Here is a 17,020-nt window from a genome sequence, read left to right on the forward strand (position 1 = left end):
ATTAAATTAATTAACAATTTAATAGTAATACATTTAAATAATTTCACATCAAAAATAATTTTTATTGATATTATCATAAACATATTTATAATAAATACGTCACGAGACAAATTAATAAAGTTATGAATTTATTTTGACAATTGATATATATCACAATATCTTGCTATTGAATTAATATTTTGCAATATATTCTGATCTTAATTATGCATATATACGTATAAATAAAAGTAAAAACATATAAATAAATTTGATACCGAAACAGAAACGATTTTCTGAAAAATATTATTGCATGTTAAGATATACAGTTCCTGCAAAGAAAATTAAATTTGGAAGTACATTTAATATCTATACATTTCAAACTATATACATATTATATACATATTATATATACGAGGGCGGTCCGATAAGTACTTAGTCTACAAAAGAAAAACGAAAATTTTGGAAAAGTAGCGATTTATTTCTCAACATAGTCTCCTTTTAGCTCAATACACTTGACCCAGCGATGCTCCAACTTCTTTAACCCGTCTAAAAAGTACGTTTTCTCGAGGTCTGCAAAGTAGACCTCCGTGGCAGCGATGACCTCCTCGTTCGACTGAAATTTCTGCCCGGCGAGTGACTTTTTCAAGTTTGGAAACAAAAAGAAGTCGCACGGGGCCAAATCTGGAGAATACGGTGGATGGGGCAGCAGCTCGTAGCCCAATTCGACCAATTTGTCGAATCATCGACCGATATTGCTCTTTTTCCATTTTTCTAAAATCCGCGGACATGCTCGCTTCCACACGCGGTCAAAACAAAACTACGAGTTCGATTCGGCTGAAATTTTGACAGTAGCCGTCTACGAGAATGTACTACAAGTTAGTAAATTTCTCTTGCGATAGTGGCTCCATCGGGCGTTGAGGCTAAGTACTTATCGGACCGCCCTATATATATATGAAAGTATGTGTGAATAAAATTATATTTTTGTTTAATAATACATTTCATATATATATAGTTTATTTGAAGTGTAGATATTAAATTTCATTGTAATTTACTGATTAGTTACAAAAATATAGAACAAATAAATATTTAATTTATTTATTGGTCAACTAGTTCATGTATCGTAATGTAACTCTATTATATCTCTAAATAATCTTGAACACATAATGTATTATATTAAAAAATTGAGATTTTTATCATTTATTTTATATAATACATTCCCATATATTTTTATTAGAGCACAGATTAATAAAATATTACTGTTATTAAAATAATTTATGATCCAGATAGTAAACTATTACCAAATTTGTCATATTATTTTTAAACGTGATTTAGAATAATTTGTAATTTTTTCATAATTTTGTTATCATTTTAAAAATATGTATAAAATATCCTTAAGAGAGTTCTCGTGATACTTTTATCTTGTTATATCGTCATGTCTGAGCGCGCGAAGAGTCAGCTCTGTGATTAGTGAATTTTAATTACGATTAATTTAAAAAGTCCATTATAGCTTCGACATTTTTATATTTAAATTTTTGTCACAAAATTATATTAAGAATAAATCCTTAAGAGAAAATGCAATAGTTGTGAGACACTCTGTATATTTTTAACTTAAATACATTCCCCAACAAAAGAAATGTAAAGAATAGAACTAAATTCAAATTTAGTAAAATTAATAATTTTTTTATCAGTGTATATCATTAACATCATAGTTCATAGTTCTTTACTATAAACAATGTTTAATATTGACTTTGGATACAAAAATAGATGGAGTTAGTTAGCACTGTCAATAATAATACCGACATGATCATGTTAACAACTGTTCACTTATCTTCATTTATATTTATTTTATGACATCAGTATTACGAACATCATGCTAATAATACGTTGACAATTGCATCAGTTGGGAAAGCGTTCTCCGCATTGCAGTGGTCCGCTGCTATTCGGTTATTTCTATTCGCAATATATTCTGTGCTAAACGCACTAAATCACTAGATCACAGTATTTCCTAATTTATTCCACTGTTTTAGTGCACTACCGCTTATGTGTGTATATGTGATAAAAAGAAAAGTTTGATAAGATTAGAAAAGGAACAGATAACAGAAAGCGAAATTATTTATTGCAGTCGTATTAATAATAAAAGATTATTATATCAACTTATGTAATGTGTGGATAGTTACATAAGTTAGTGACTTTTGTGATAAGTTAATAACTTTTAAATTTATATTTCTTTTTAAGCAAAATTCGATTTATTTTTAAACATAGTCTGCTTTTAAAAAGTTACTGATTAGAAAATATTTTTTGTTACTAAGGGGGCATTTTTTATCTTGAGCGCAGAAATGTCTAATTTTTATTAATATGATTTGTTGATGAAGTTATTAACTTATATAAAGAAAAGATACATTATTACGCTCAAGACAAAAGAAAAAATGCACCTCCTCAGTAATAAAAAAATATTTTCTTTTGCGGCGTGTAAAATATGATATAGAATAATAATAATTTTTAATATTAATTTAATATTAATATTAAAAAATGTAATAGAAACATAATGACATGTATGGTCATCATTAAAAAGTGTGTGTGTGTGTGTTACAATAGTTTTTTTTGATGGATTCCAGAACTCAATCTTGCTTGTAGAACAATTGAACATAAATGATTAGATCTATAAGTAAGAACCAATCACTCGGTAAGCAGGCTGTATTCTGCAACCTATCAGAAAAGAATACTACAATTTTCTAGTTAATAAGTGTAGAATAGGCGTTCTTTTTTATAGATTTTGAGTCATTAAATTCAAATTCATAAGCTATTTTTGCATCACGTCCAATTTTTCAGATAATTTTTAGAGAAGAATGGTAGAAAATGTGTGAAAATTAAAAGAAAAACATTTGAGAAAGAACAAAAATAAATATTACATTAAAATGCGGCAGAGTTAATTTAAATTTATTTTGATAAGATAAATAAAATCCAAGAAATAGAAAACAATTTTTGCTGTGTTATTCAGTGTTCGGTCGTCGAGACTCAAGCAATAGTGAAAGGAATTATAAGCGTCATATCAGAAATCGGACCAAAAATTGCATCTCATGTACTACTTTATTGTAAGTGCGAGTAGCTGAAGTCTCAATAATTTCTAAAGAATTATAAAATAATAAAATATTCTTTAAAAACTTAAAAATATTTGTATGTAAAAACAGCAAAAACAACTAATTAATTTGTCAATTTCCTAACTTATCTTTCAAAAATAACACTTAAAATGTATTTCTGCAAAGACCTTTTATGCAAATTACCTGTCGTACAATGTTACTTTACATCAATTTCTTTTATATACATGTTCGATTATAATATCTAATATTATTAGTAAAACAAATTTTTTTTATTTCTTACACTTTATTTAATTACTTACCAAAAATATATTGAAATAAGTTCTTTCTTAAATCATATTTTAATGTCACATTTATTTTTGCTCTTTCTTCAAATGCTTCTTTCAATTTTTTCTTTCAGATTTTTCGTCATTTTTCTCGATTATCTACAAAAATTGCACGTGATTATAAAGTAAAATGACTTATAAATTCAGATTCATATGTAGAGCATTTAAAAATTCATATTAGGTGTTGGAATTAATTCGTAGCGTTTTACAAGTGATGGGAAGTACTTTCATTAATGTATTTTTTAATGCTCATGTGAAATAAATAACATTCTTTCATTAAAAACGCTACGAATTAATTCCAACACCTAATACATAAACCTTGTATAAGTATAGCATTGTTTCATTCATCAAGAAATGAAGAAGAAAATTATAAACATAAAACATTAAACACAGAGTATGTTTAAAAATCCATTTCTAAGTTATAAAAATACTTTCTTTTATTGTAAAAGATATTTATAATATCTTTTACATTTTATAACAATTAACATTCTTTCTTCAGTGCTTGTATGACCTCTAAGGATGCATTCCGTTTCATGATGTGGATAATGCATCATTTATTCTTGTTTAACAAGGTGAATAACAAGGATAAATGATGCATCATGTGCATCATGTTGCGAAACGGAATGTACTTTAAGTAAATATATAATTAGTTTCAACAACAATCATTTCTAAATTTAAAAATTATTATTATGTTATTACAACAAATCTAATATGTTATTTATTAGGTGCGCAACTAAGTTCTCGCTGTTATTTTGATGAAGATGCATCAAAATGTATAATAATACAAATATACTAATATATATGATAAATCTATATATGATCAATCTGATACTTGTTCAATTGAAACAGACACATACTTATAGTGAATGAGAGAACTTTGTGCTATATTTCTAAAAGAAAAGTTTATTTCAATACAAATATATGACGTATCAAACGTTTTTTTAAATTAAATTAAAGAACGCACTTTTATAAATTCATTTTAAAATTTTTCTTGTCAGAAAAATTTTGTTTGAAAAATTTTGACATAACGGAAAAGATAGTCTGTCAACAATTTTTAATCATAATTAATTATTTATTAAACGAAAATGGTTTAAATTATATTTAAAAAGGAACAAGATGTATATAAGAGAGATAATTAAGAAAAGATAATGTTGTGAAAACAAGATAAGGATTTGACTCACATTAGAACGTCCTTCAATATAAAGTTTAGTGAACGTTTCGCCTGCTTACGTTACACAAGTCTGATCTCAATTTATCATTTAGAAAGATGCTTTTTTTATTTAAATCGATTTCGCGATATGTCGTGTCCGGAATTTTAAATCATCAATATCACTCACGATGCTTTTCTCTGTTGCATCTTAATTTTAAAGGTAAGTACAGAAACATTATAATAAAATTAATTATATAATAAACTTCAAGATTATTTAGTATATCTACGGTCTAATAAATTTAAACAATACAATACTTAGTACTTGAATTATATTATTATGAACGTTGTAGAACGCTGAATCAATAGAGATAGCGTCTCTGCATAATCTTTGTATTAATGATAATTTCCAATAATGTCAATACAGTTTGTAACATAAGCAATTGAAAATAAATATCAAATTACGAATTATTTCTCAGGTATGTAAATATTGTTCTTTCTTTCGATTGCACTGAGAAAAAATTGTTATTAATGTTTTATTAACATTATTTAATAGCAGTTTAATATACACTTAGAAAAAAAGACAAGTAGATAATTATCAATAGTAATAATATACAAATTTCATATAGAACTAATGTACATATAATAATATAGAGTTGAACCATTTTATGTAGTTAACTATTTTATAGTTATTGCAATTAAAATCAAATAATTACAAGAATTTATAAGTCCAGCTTTACTTGCAATAATTATAAAATAGCTTATTCAATTATTTACAATAATATATTATTTTTTTCTTTATTCTTATTTAAAATCGAATCTAAGTTAATTAAAATAAACCATACAAATTTAAATTATAATATTTATATATACTTCCTACTTCCTCTAACCCTATCATCATTCATCCTAATAATTTAATTTTAACACACCACTACATTACATTTAACATTACAGTTATTCCTCCTATACTACTCCCCTTCCTTATTTTTCTACCACTTTCTCTTTCTATACTTATAAAATATTTTTAAAAAAGATTTTAAGTTATACTTTAAACTTTAAACCTTCAAAGTTTAATAAATAATTTAGTAATCTGTAATCTCGTTTAGTAATCTGTATCTCGTTTACGCGTGATACAGATTACTAAGATCATCTATTGGAAAAATAATGGATTTCTTTTTACTACACCTAATATATATTTGATGTGTGTGTGTGTGTGTGTGTGTGTGTGTATTAATTCTCTACATATAAAACCTTATATTTGTCCTGTATAGTTGCTGTTACTATCAAAAATGCATCTTTTTTTTTAGAACAAGTTTAATTATTGAACATTTGAGAAAAATCTTCAAATATAAAAATATATGAACAAAATATAATCAACGAGGATCAAACTTGCTGCTTTTGAATTTTATATATCACGATTAATTGTTGCAGAACGACGTCAGCTTCGAAGATTGAATATCCAAGCAAAAGTCAATCTTTCTAATGCAATCAAAATTGCTCATATGTACAATCCCGGTGAATCTCCTATACTATATAAAACCATCGGACAACTATTAAGTGAAGCAGCTGCAACATGGCCCGAACGGACTTGTGTCGTTTCGATTCCTCAAAATGTTCGTTTAACATTTACTCAGATTCTTCAGCGAGCCGATTCGTTGGCTGCGGGTTTCAAGAAGTTGGGTTTGAAAAAGGGTGATCGGTTGGGCATTTGGAGTCCAAACGACCTGAAATGGATCATAACTTTTCTGGCTGCTTCGAGGATGGGATTAATCGTCGTCGCAATTAACCCTGCTTATCAGTACAACGAATTAGTGTATTGTTTGCAAAAAGTTGGTGTAAAGGCGATTGTCTCACCCGAGAAATTCAAAACGCAGAATTATCCAAAGATGTTGCTGACTGCCAAGGAAGTGTGTCCTACATTGGAACATATTATTATTTATTCGTCCGATCATGTGACGTAAGAAACCATAATATAATAATCACAACTAAAGTATTTGTCGCATCCTCAAAATATAGTGTAGTGCATGATATATTAATTATGTCTTAAGTTGGCTAATTAACAATAAGTAATTTCTGACACTCTCATGAGAGAGCAGTCTTTTAAAGAAAGGAATATGACTTCCCTTAATAACAACTTGTTTAAAAAGTCACTAATTAATAAACTCTAATAGAGCATTTAAATGGCGCGATTATTACTTTTGGCACAATTATGACTTTGTTTTTTTCAAATGACTGTAGCGCTCACGATCTTTCGTGAGCTTTTAATATGTTCACACACTAGAACGCGATCGCTTCACTAATCCGTGAATATCGCGTGAGCCCTTGCACTTTGACTGACAGAAATCTTTTGCTCGACTTTGTAAAATGGATTAAGAACACGTGATTATTGTATCAAAACGTCTCGTGCGCTTATATTTTTCTAATGTCAATTTCTGCACGACGTTCGTTAGATTTTAAAAATTGGTCTGTCTAAATTTGATTAAAGTGCAAATAGATCTCCGAATTTTTAATAAATTTTTTTGTTATATTAAAAAAATATTAAGTACAAACCAAATTTCAAAATTCAACTACATTTAATTAATGTATTAATTAAAGAGTAATATTTTTTATATATCCTAATATAATAATAAGAAAAATTATGCTGTGCTTAATTTAAATCTTATTACAGTAGATAAATATCAAAATAATATAACAGTTTGAATATTCCTCTTGGTAAATGGCCAAGGTATAAGCGTTCTGTTTCATGACATGAGAATATCGATCTGAGGTCGAATAAACGAAGACGAAGATTGAACGACTTGAAATACTGAGAAGGGTGACGGTGTTTAAAACGAAACAGTTTCAGTATCGAAGAAAACGTTCACTAGTAATTTCGTCGAGCATCATTTCTTCGAAAACGTTTTCTTTTTTTTTTTATTACTTTATCGTGCGTTTCGTGCGTATGTTACGGGTAAAGTCTGCAAGTGGATAGTGTCAACATTGCCCGGATATTGTCAATCGCGTTGGACGATGCTGACATTGTACAGCTGGTAACTCGGGTAATGTCGACATTGCCAACTTGTGCACTTTGTCCGTAACATCTCTAATAAGAAATGATCGAATTGACGTCAAGTCGCCCTCGATATTACAATGTAATATCAATGATTTCGACAACAATTAGTCATATAGATATAGGACGCATAGATTGTGTATTCTTTGATCTTAGGATATCAGCAGCTCTCGGTTCTTCAATACTTCGAATTGAAAAGAGATGCTGATATTAGGTCATTTAAAAAGTATCCGCGGTTTTTTGTTCAATTTTTGAATGAAAAAACCGCGGATACTTTTTAAATGACCCAATATATAGAATCAAAGAGAGCTGAAAAAAAAGAGAGCAATACGTTTCAATTCAAGCTATCACTGGCTGTATTTAGCAAAGAAAGCTGAGCGTTTCGTAATTTTTTAATATGTAGATTATATTTGATTTTTGCCTTTAGTTCTTCGCTGCATCTAAGTGTAGAAAACTAAAATCATATTAAAGAATCATTGAGCGCTCATTGATCAGTTTTTCTCTGTTAAATTAACACAGCCACTTTCTTTAAGCCAAAAGTGATAATTTCATAGGAATACGTCTTGCACAGTCTATTCTTATTACATCCATTATGTAAAAGTTTTACAATATCGTTATATCCATGGTGTAAAAATTTTACACCATGATTACGTCTATGATTTATTAAACGTTGATTCGACATCCAATTGACGATCATTTTTCGCTGCACTTCGCGGATATGGGCTCTCGCGCGTATTTCTTTTCTTCTTTCTGCTATACAGTCCTTGAACTTTTACCGATCAAACGATTTGATTAATAATCGTGCCGTATGGAAGAATCATGGTGCAATTAGGTTAATAGCTTCACCGAGGTCTATCCATTCGCTTTCGCAAACACCGTGCCATTGAGGGAATGTAAATGATATCAGTATGTTTAATTTATAGCGGTACGCATCGTTTCGTCGACGTCGAAGTTTCGGCAACTAAAGCGGAAGTAGATGCAATCAACGCCGAACAGGATAAGATATCATGCTATGACGAATGCACTATACAGTTCACGTCCGGTTCCACCGGAAGATCCAAAGCCACGATCCTCTCACACATGAGTCTCGTAAACAACAGCAAAGAAGTGAGATGCATAAACAGAAAAATTATAATAGATATTAGATAATTGCATTATAAATCCTTTTCGGGATTAATTGAATAATTAAGAAATTACTTATATTAGTACTATTTTTAATTTATAAGGGCCATGACACACAACTTAAGTAGTAAGCGAATCACAATAGAGACTGTAAGGCCAGAGTAAACAACAGTCAATTCAACATATGTCTTTACTATTTAAGTTTTTTTGTGTACATGGCCCTAATTTTCTCTCTCTCTCTCTCTCTCTCTCTCTCTCTCTCTCGCAAAACACAAATTAACAATAGGTACATTAATATTATAATTCATAATTTCTTACTCAATAATACAAATGTAATATAATACAAGCAATAGCTCATTGTTGAGCAGAAAATTATAACATTGATATTATTGATAGTTTGTGTTTTATAGAAATATATGATAATAATTTAAAGTGATTTTTTTACTAACAAAGTTTCTTTATGTTTCACATCTGAACTAAGTTAAATGCTTACTGTTCTATATTTAAAGAAAGAATCGTTCTATTTCTGTGGCAGTCTGCGCGACGAGCAAACATAACTATCGAGAACAAAATATGTTTAAACATGCCACTTTATCATGCATTCGGCATGATAATGGGTCAACTGCTTATCTTTCATACGGGAAACACTCTCGTCATAGAAGAACACTCCTTCAATCCAGTAAAAACCTTGAAGGCAATAGCGCAAGAAAAGTGTGCCATAACATATGGAACGCCAACTATGTGGGTAAGCAAGAACAAAATAGATGCATACTAGATTGTTTGAAAAATTTTCCGTTCGATATAGTTGCAAGTGGCATATTCCACGATAAGATTTTAAAGATTGTATAATTAATATATTTCAGAGTTGGGAAGTAACACATTACTCTTGCAAGAGTAACGCATTACTCTTGCAACGCTGTTATCATTATTATTTTTTTAACATAATGATTGTTACTTTTATCTGTAATGATAACGATAATGTCATTACATTTTTGAGATTATAACACATACACACACAACATTGGAATAGTAAGACGTAAGTAGTAAGTAAATCAATTTTGGATTTGCTACTTACATTGTTGCTTTACGTCTATTGTAATTGACAGATCCGTTTATTGCTTATCAAATTGGTCTACATCTCTACTGTGATTGGCTGATTCGCTTATTACTTACGTTTTTGTTGTAGCTTTTATAATAATAGTAATGAATTCAGTCAAGATTTTTATCTTTACTTTTATTTTTAGTTCTTCTATCTTTATATCATATAGAAGAATATTATTTGATTTATTAATTGATTATTCAATTTTCTTTCTTTCTTTTAAATAACGGTTATACAAGTGTTAGTTAAGTATGTTGCCATACTCAACAGAGCGATTTTTTGGTTTATTTCAAGTAAAAAAGTTCATATAAACGTGTTCTAAATACGGCTTTCGAAATACAGATGAATATTCGCAAATATTTGACGAATTTGATAAATTGCGAAATTAGAGATATTTTCCTGTATAAATATGTCTTGCTTGACGTTATCATTCGCACAATCATACAAAATGACAAAGTCAAAATCAAAGTCAAAGTCACAAAATCAAAAATAGAATTCAGTTCTGATGTTGTTGTGGTCAGTTAGCTTGTACATACATTTTCGGGCCAAATTATTTCAGTCCATCAAAATCGGTTTTATCATGCCTAAATTTACAAATTTTACCCTGTATATCTAATAAAAAATATTTTCTTGATAAGAATCTTAAAATGTACTTATCACAAATTTTAGAAAAATTAATTTAAGAAATTATTATGTACTTCAAACAGGAATTTATTTTCTTTTAAAAAATATTGTATTATAAAATTGATTGAAGAAACGATATTTCATATAATGAATAATGATAATAATTACTTTTTATGAAAAGTATATTAACAGTAACGTATTATTCCCATAAAATAACGTTGTCACTCTTGATGCATTTAATTATGATGTTAAGACAATTACTATTCTAATGATGTGTTATTGGTTAATTATTAATAGTATCGAAAGTTAGAGCTGGGAGCCGTAAAAATATGCAATGAGTAATCGCTGGTCATGCTTCTTGGATGGAATTTCAAATTGATGAAACTTGTTGTAATTCATGAATAAATATCGCTGAACTAAATTTTATTTATATTTATATATTCTCGCAAAACAATTTTATCTCTTGTACAATTTACTTTCGATATACCTGTTATAATGATAAAGAAAAAAAATCTTAGCATTTTTTAACATTGACAATTTTCATTATCATTGCATTTACAATTTAGGTTAAAATATAAAATTTAAAGAAGTTTAAAACATAAAATTTAAACTTTATTCATGATTAGTCGGTCTCCATTTTTTAAAAATTTATAGAAAATTAATTTTTTCATTAAGTTTTTTTCATTAAGTTTCATGTATGATGCTAGGTAAACTTAATCGAGGCACAGCAACGATTACAACTACCAATAGACAGTCTTCAGGCAGGAATTACCGGTGGTGCACCCGCACCTTCTGAACTCTTCAAACGAATACGAGACGTGCTAGGCTTTAATGATATAATGGTAAATTTAATCAAAGCCATGGCTCTTCAATTCTTCAGCTTTAATAATTATTCATCATGATGCTATTATATGATTAAGCAGCATCGTACCACGTTTTATCTACCAATAGTATTAAGGACGCACGTACAATTTTATATAATTTGACATCAATCTACATCTGTAATTTTACTGGAAACTTTCTTTTATTCACATTGCCCTTTCTCGCTGTTAACCGATGAATTGGTTGGATTATGACTCATTATTACTATGTTTTATTGTTCGACAAATTGACTAAATATAATATGGTTGCGTTTATATTGACTATTGAAAATCGAAGTTGAGATGATCTTTTAAATATGTTAATTTAATTTTTGTTATATGAGATATATTATTATATTTCTGCGATTGATGAGGACTAAGTATAGTCGAAACGTATCAGTGGAAAATTATATTGTAAAATAATAAATTTTGCTTTGTCACGCACACACATCTAATTATAGCTCGTTTAAGTGTTGACTTGAGTTACTATTTATTAATTTGTTTGAAAGTTATACGAGCGTTAAAGAATTGTTTGTAATTTATGTTTTAATATCATACTAATATTTCTGACTGTTTGCTTTCAAAATTCAACTAAATATAACTTGTATGATCATTGCACGTTGCGCAGTACGATAAGATACTTGATATGACGACGATAAATAAACAACAATTATTCAACACTCATGCAGTACATTAGTTTGCTTGATATGATTAATCACGGTTTGGTTATTTAGGATTAACTTAATTATTTATGTTAATTGTATTAATTATGATTTATATCGTTAATTTATATGTATATTTATCGAGTGACTTTACACTGAAGATGATTTAATACTCAAAACTATTATTGGAGTTATATATTTCATTTAATATTTTTATAAATATAAGTACTTAAACATCCAGCTTATAGTATATTACTTCTAATTCTCATTTAATATTTGTATATATATTTATTTATATATTTATATAAGTCCCTATATTGTGAAATAAACTTTCAATTTCAGAGCATATATGGCCTTACAGAAACCACAGCTATAGTATTTCAGTCGATACGTGGAGAAGATAGACATCTTACCGAAACCACTGTTGGTCATTTGGCGAATCATACTGAAACGATGGTATACGTCAATTTTTTATTCTGAAAATAGTTTTCTTCAATTTCGACTTTTAACATTTTATGATATATGTATTTTTTTACATATGTCTCTGCCGATTAGATCGTCGATGAAAATGGTGTGGCCGTCTCTTTTGGAAAACCTGGTGAACTTTGGATTCGCGGTTACTGCACAATGTTAGGTTACTGGGACGATGAAGAAAATACGAAAAAAACTTTGACGAAGGATGGCTGGTTGAAGACGGGCGACCAATTTGTCTTACAGGAAGATGGATACGCTATTGTAGTCGGAAGATTCAAAGATATGATTATTCGGGGAGGAGAAAATATTTTCCCTAAGGTGAGTATCATGATTCATAGTGTACGATTTATATTACTCATTCATTACTTAATACATCTTATTTTTCAGTGAAGAGTCGATTGAAAACATTAAATAACATTGATGATATTTTATAAGTTCTATTTAAAAAATGGCAATATCTCAAGCAAAATTATATATACAGCTTCAAAATAACATTAAAATGAATTGTAACTGACTTAAAAAAACGACTTTTAATATTAATTTTTAAATGATTTTGATGTTATAATGACTTTTTGTTCTACTTAGGATTTAAATATTTTTCAAAGAGAGATTAATTCCTATTACTATCGATACTCCAAATAATTTATATGCAATCTTAATTTTGAGAAATTAAAAACGCATAAAAAAATTTTTAAGATTCAATTCGAAGACTTTATCAACTGCAAATTTTTTTATCGTAGGAAATCGAAGACTTTCTGACGACCCATCCTAAAATAATGCAGGCACAAATTATAGGAGCATATGACAAGACGTATGGAGAAGAGGTTTGTGCATGTATTCAACTTCGCGACGGTGTGAAGATGACAAAGGAAGAATTAGTAGATTATTGTAAAGGTAAAATAGCGCACTTTAAAATACCGCATTATGTACAGTTTGTAAATGAATATCCAAAGACTAATACTGGAAAAATTCAGAAATTTCGTCTAAAGGAACAAATGGAAGACAGTAATGTAATACCAAAAACTCCAAAACTTTCGTAACAAACATATATAATATTGTTATTCTTATTTTATTATTGAAATATTTTAAATTAAAACTAATGTTGAGAAGGGGGCTACGAATCATGAGAATAAAATTAGATATAAAATTAGATATAGTAAGCAGAATATATTGTATTAGTAGGCACTAACGATATATTTTTGTACGATCACATATCGAGATATATACCAGCCATTTTATTAGAATAAATAATTATTTTTTAAATATTAATACGAAACTTTTATTTTAATATACTATTAATTTAGACCTAAGTTATATTTAATTAAAATACATTAATTATGTAATTATAAGAGTTGTACATTTACACATATAAAAATATAATAATTTACATCTCATATACAACATAAACTATATCTTTAGAAAAATTTAATATTGTATTATAAAAGTGTTAAATTTGTATAAGTAATTAATATTTATTTTGAATATTAACAGCATTGTTGTTAGTGAATATAATACTTAAAATAAGTTATAATTAATCACTAATCAATTTAATTTAATTTATAGTATTAAATTTTTTTCAGAATTTTTGTCAGAGAGAGATTTCTCTTTCTATATGATTTCTGAAAAAAAACCTTAAACTTTTCGATATTTTCTAAAATTTCATCAAAACTTATATAATTAGAAATCTTAGAAATTTTAAAAATATTTCAAAATTCGCGCATACAAAAACCCAATTAAATTTATTTATTTTACTTCGCTTGTGCTGTGCACATAAAAAAAAATTCTGTAAACTTAAATATTTACATGTAAACTTAAATATTCTATGTAAATGTAATCTTGAGCTAAATTTAAAACATTCTCTTCGAGTAAAATTTTTCTCGAAGGAAACGTTTTATATAGCCTTAAAATATACGACACAACTTTGAACTATAAGGCCTGTTCTTTTTAACTAAAATCTTGCACGGTTCATCTTTTTTCTTTTTCTCTCCAACATAGACAGAAAAGGAAGAAAGATGAATCATGTAAGAACTGTAGCTAAAAAGAACAGACCTATAATTCGCTGTATTGACAATACCCTGTCGGTAAAACAGTATTTCAATGTATTCATGGTCGTGGTCGCACTCGATATGTTGCCGGATATTTAAAAACCGAAAGATCTGTTTTTTTTTCTTGATACAATTGTGACACGCTCCAGCTAGAGGAGTTTCAAGCCATGGCTGAATATCTGGCGTCAATTTTCGGGACTGAGAAGGACAAGTAAGCGTAAAATCTATGTTTTGTATGTCGCTTTTACACGAAATAGGTTATGATCGTGATATAAACTTCATTTATTTCTCTTGCAGAGTCAATTGCTCGTTTTATTTCAAGATAGGCGCCTGTCGACATGGAGATCGATGTTCGCGAATTCACAACAAGCCAACTTTTAGTCAAGTAAGTTTTATTCGTCTTTTTTCATATTTTATATTTTTATGTTTATGATTACAATAATTTGCATATCTCAATGTAGATATGTATAAGGCTTTTTATGACATATTTATATCTTATTATTAAGATATAACTTTTGTCAAACAACTTTTGTCGGTTAAGTATGTTACTCTGCCAGGGACTGTGGTAATTTTGTATAAGAATTCATACCAATATTTATCTTGAGAATTTAAACACATTAAACTTTAACACAAATTAAATGTTTAAGTGGATTCAAGAAATTAATAGAATTAACTTTATTATCACGCGATACATCGTTTATGCAAAATCTGTGTTCTTCAGACATGTCTACTGCAGAATCTTTATGTAAACCCTCAGAATTCTGCAAAAAGTGCAGATGGATCTCACTGTAAGTACACTGTATTGAGTTTTAATGAGAGTATTCTATACTGTACGAAATGAAGATTATGTAGTTCAGAATATATTTTACGACAGTGGTTGCAAACGTATCCGACGAAGAGATGCAAGAGCATTATGATAATTTTTTCGAGGATGTTTTCATTGAATGCGAGGACAAGTACGGCGAGATTGAAGAGATGAACGTGTGCGACAATCTTGGCGATCACTTGGTCGGAAACGTTTACATTAAATTTCGCAGAGAGGAAGATGCTGAGAGGGCAGTCAATGATTTAAATAATCGTTGGTTTGGTGGCAGACCTGTTTACGCCGAACTTTCACCCGTCACCGATTTCCGTGAGGCCTGCTGTCGTCAGTATGAAATGGGGTAATTGTGAGCTAACACGATTTAAAGTACATAATAAATAGGCATGAAATTGTATACGGAAATTGTATGCATCTAGCGAATGCACGCGCTCCGGATTTTGCAACTTCATGCACTTGAAGCCAATCTCCCGGGATCTCCGCCGATATTTGTACAGCCGGAAGAAGAGCAAGGGACGATCAAGATCGCGATCGAGATCGCGAGGTCGCGAACGTAGGAGAAGGTCCCGATCTCGAGATAGAAGATCCAGATCCAAAGATCGACGTAAGGGAAGAGACGAAAAGAGCAGAGATGGTCGATCCGGTCGCTATTAATAAAATTTTATCCTTACATTTATAATTAATTTAGTTTCTAGTTAATGTGTCCAGTTTTGTTTATCCCAATTCCGTTTGATTCTTGATATTTGAATAAATTACACAAAATTATTTCTTTATTAAACAAATAATAGGTTAGAAGTTTGTAAAAGATTTCATGTCTGATTCCTAATTTTTTTTCTTCAATTTTATCATTATTGTTCAGTGTCGATTTACTTTGGTATTGTGACTCGAGTTCTGCAATAATGATAAAGACGGCAGCACCGATTCACTGAAGTAAAACAAAAATAAAGTATTGTATTTTTACAAGATGTAATTTTTTGTGTATGTTCCTTAAAATAGTTAATGTATTCAAGTTTTTCGTTTTTGTATTAAAATATTGAGAAAAATATTTTATTGGTGTCCTGATTTTCCTTTTCTATTAAAAAAAAAGGATGTTAAGGGTAATAAAACTAAAATATATATATTTATTACAAATGATTCATTACACAATTTATACATATTCACTCATAATTTTTTACTTTTTAAGTGAATAATAAAATTTTAAAATTGTAATGTATTTCTCAATGAAATAATTGACTTTTCGATTAATTATTTTAGTAATATATTTTTGAAATAGTGTTCAAAACGAAACAGGGATTTATATAAAATCTATATAAAAATTTTATCGAATTTTCTTTCTCGATATATATATATATATATATATATATATATATATTTTCTACTAGAAACTTATACATTTGCCACAAGATGTCACTTGTAGTATCTTGTGTGTGTGTCAAAGTTTTATTTTCAAGTGCTATTACTACATAAAAAATCATTTCATGAATTATTGCTTGAGAAACAACGTTTGTTTACAAAGGTTAATTTGTTTAAGAAAGAATTTAATTAATTATAAGGTGTGTAAAAAAAGATACAGATTTCTAAGTACATTATAAAGTTATGTCATATTATATTATTCGATATTCAATCGCAATAAAATTCTTGCATAAATTTTATGTATTTCAAGATATGAACTTGTATAAGGTAAACAAATTTCTGGAACTTTCAACGTAAATGGTAGA

The 17,020-nt window shown here is 28.6% G+C and overlaps 2 protein-coding genes across 3 annotated transcripts; both read left to right on the top strand.

Annotated features, from left to right (window-relative positions):
- The first annotated feature begins 2,613 nt into the window (after window positions 1–2,613).
- Window positions 2,614–13,833, top strand: Acsf2 (Acyl-CoA synthetase family member 2). Of its 2 annotated transcripts, none has more exons than XM_011063633.2 (8): window positions 2,614–2,662; window positions 5,979–6,504; window positions 8,520–8,703; window positions 9,254–9,463; window positions 11,149–11,283; window positions 12,306–12,419; window positions 12,519–12,755; window positions 13,178–13,832. In XM_011063633.2, exons 1-8 carry the CDS (start codon window positions 2,629–2,631, stop codon window positions 13,475–13,477), a joined length of 1,740 nt encoding a protein of 579 aa, XP_011061935.1. In that variant the 5' UTR covers window positions 2,614–2,628; the 3' UTR covers window positions 13,478–13,832. The 2 variants fall into 2 exon arrangements, with proteins under 2 accessions (XP_011061935.1, XP_011061934.1); XM_011063632.2 differs by lacking the exon at window positions 2,614–2,662 and adding an exon at window positions 4,530–4,770 and having other exon boundaries at window positions 13,178–13,833.
- Window positions 13,834–14,495: 662 nt separating this feature from the next.
- LOC105150501 (splicing factor U2af 38 kDa subunit) lies at window positions 14,496–16,347 on the top strand. The gene is made up of 5 exons (XM_011063635.2): window positions 14,496–14,693; window positions 14,780–14,867; window positions 15,204–15,270; window positions 15,357–15,645; window positions 15,722–16,347. The coding sequence occupies exons 1-5, from the start codon at window positions 14,650–14,652 to the stop codon at window positions 15,954–15,956; spliced, it is 723 nt and encodes a 240-aa protein (XP_011061937.1). The 5' UTR covers window positions 14,496–14,649; the 3' UTR covers window positions 15,957–16,347.
- Window positions 16,348–17,020: the final 673 nt, after the last annotated feature.

The sequence above is a fragment of the Acromyrmex echinatior genome, chromosome 14, assembly GCF_024713525.1.
Source record: "Acromyrmex echinatior isolate Ae372 chromosome 14, ASM2471352v2, whole genome shotgun sequence".
Taxonomy (NCBI): Eukaryota; Metazoa; Arthropoda; class Insecta; order Hymenoptera; family Formicidae; genus Acromyrmex; species Acromyrmex echinatior.

What these genes read in the sequence shown, in the direction of transcription:
- Acsf2 (XM_011063632.2), top strand. Translation starts at nt 4,668, where the DNA reads ATGCTTTTTTTATTTAAATCGATTTCGCGATATGTCGTGTCCGGAATT. An exon ending in TCGTAAACAACAGCAAAGAA is followed by an intron (nt 8,704 to 9,253) that starts GTGAGATGCATA and finishes TTTCTGTGGCAG; the next exon opens with TCTGCGCGACGAGCAAACAT. An exon ending in TAGGCTTTAATGATATAATG is followed by an intron (nt 11,284 to 12,305) that starts GTAAATTTAATC and finishes TTTCAATTTCAG; the next exon opens with AGCATATATGGCCTTACAGA.
- LOC105150501 (XM_011063635.2), top strand. Translation starts at nt 14,650, where the DNA reads ATGGCTGAATATCTGGCGTCAATTTTCGGGACTGAGAAGGACAA. An exon ending in TTCGGGACTGAGAAGGACAA is followed by an intron (nt 14,694 to 14,779) that starts GTAAGCGTAAAA and finishes TTTCTCTTGCAG; the next exon opens with AGTCAATTGCTCGTTTTATT. An exon ending in AAGTGCAGATGGATCTCACT is followed by an intron (nt 15,271 to 15,356) that starts GTAAGTACACTG and finishes ATTTTACGACAG; the next exon opens with TGGTTGCAAACGTATCCGAC.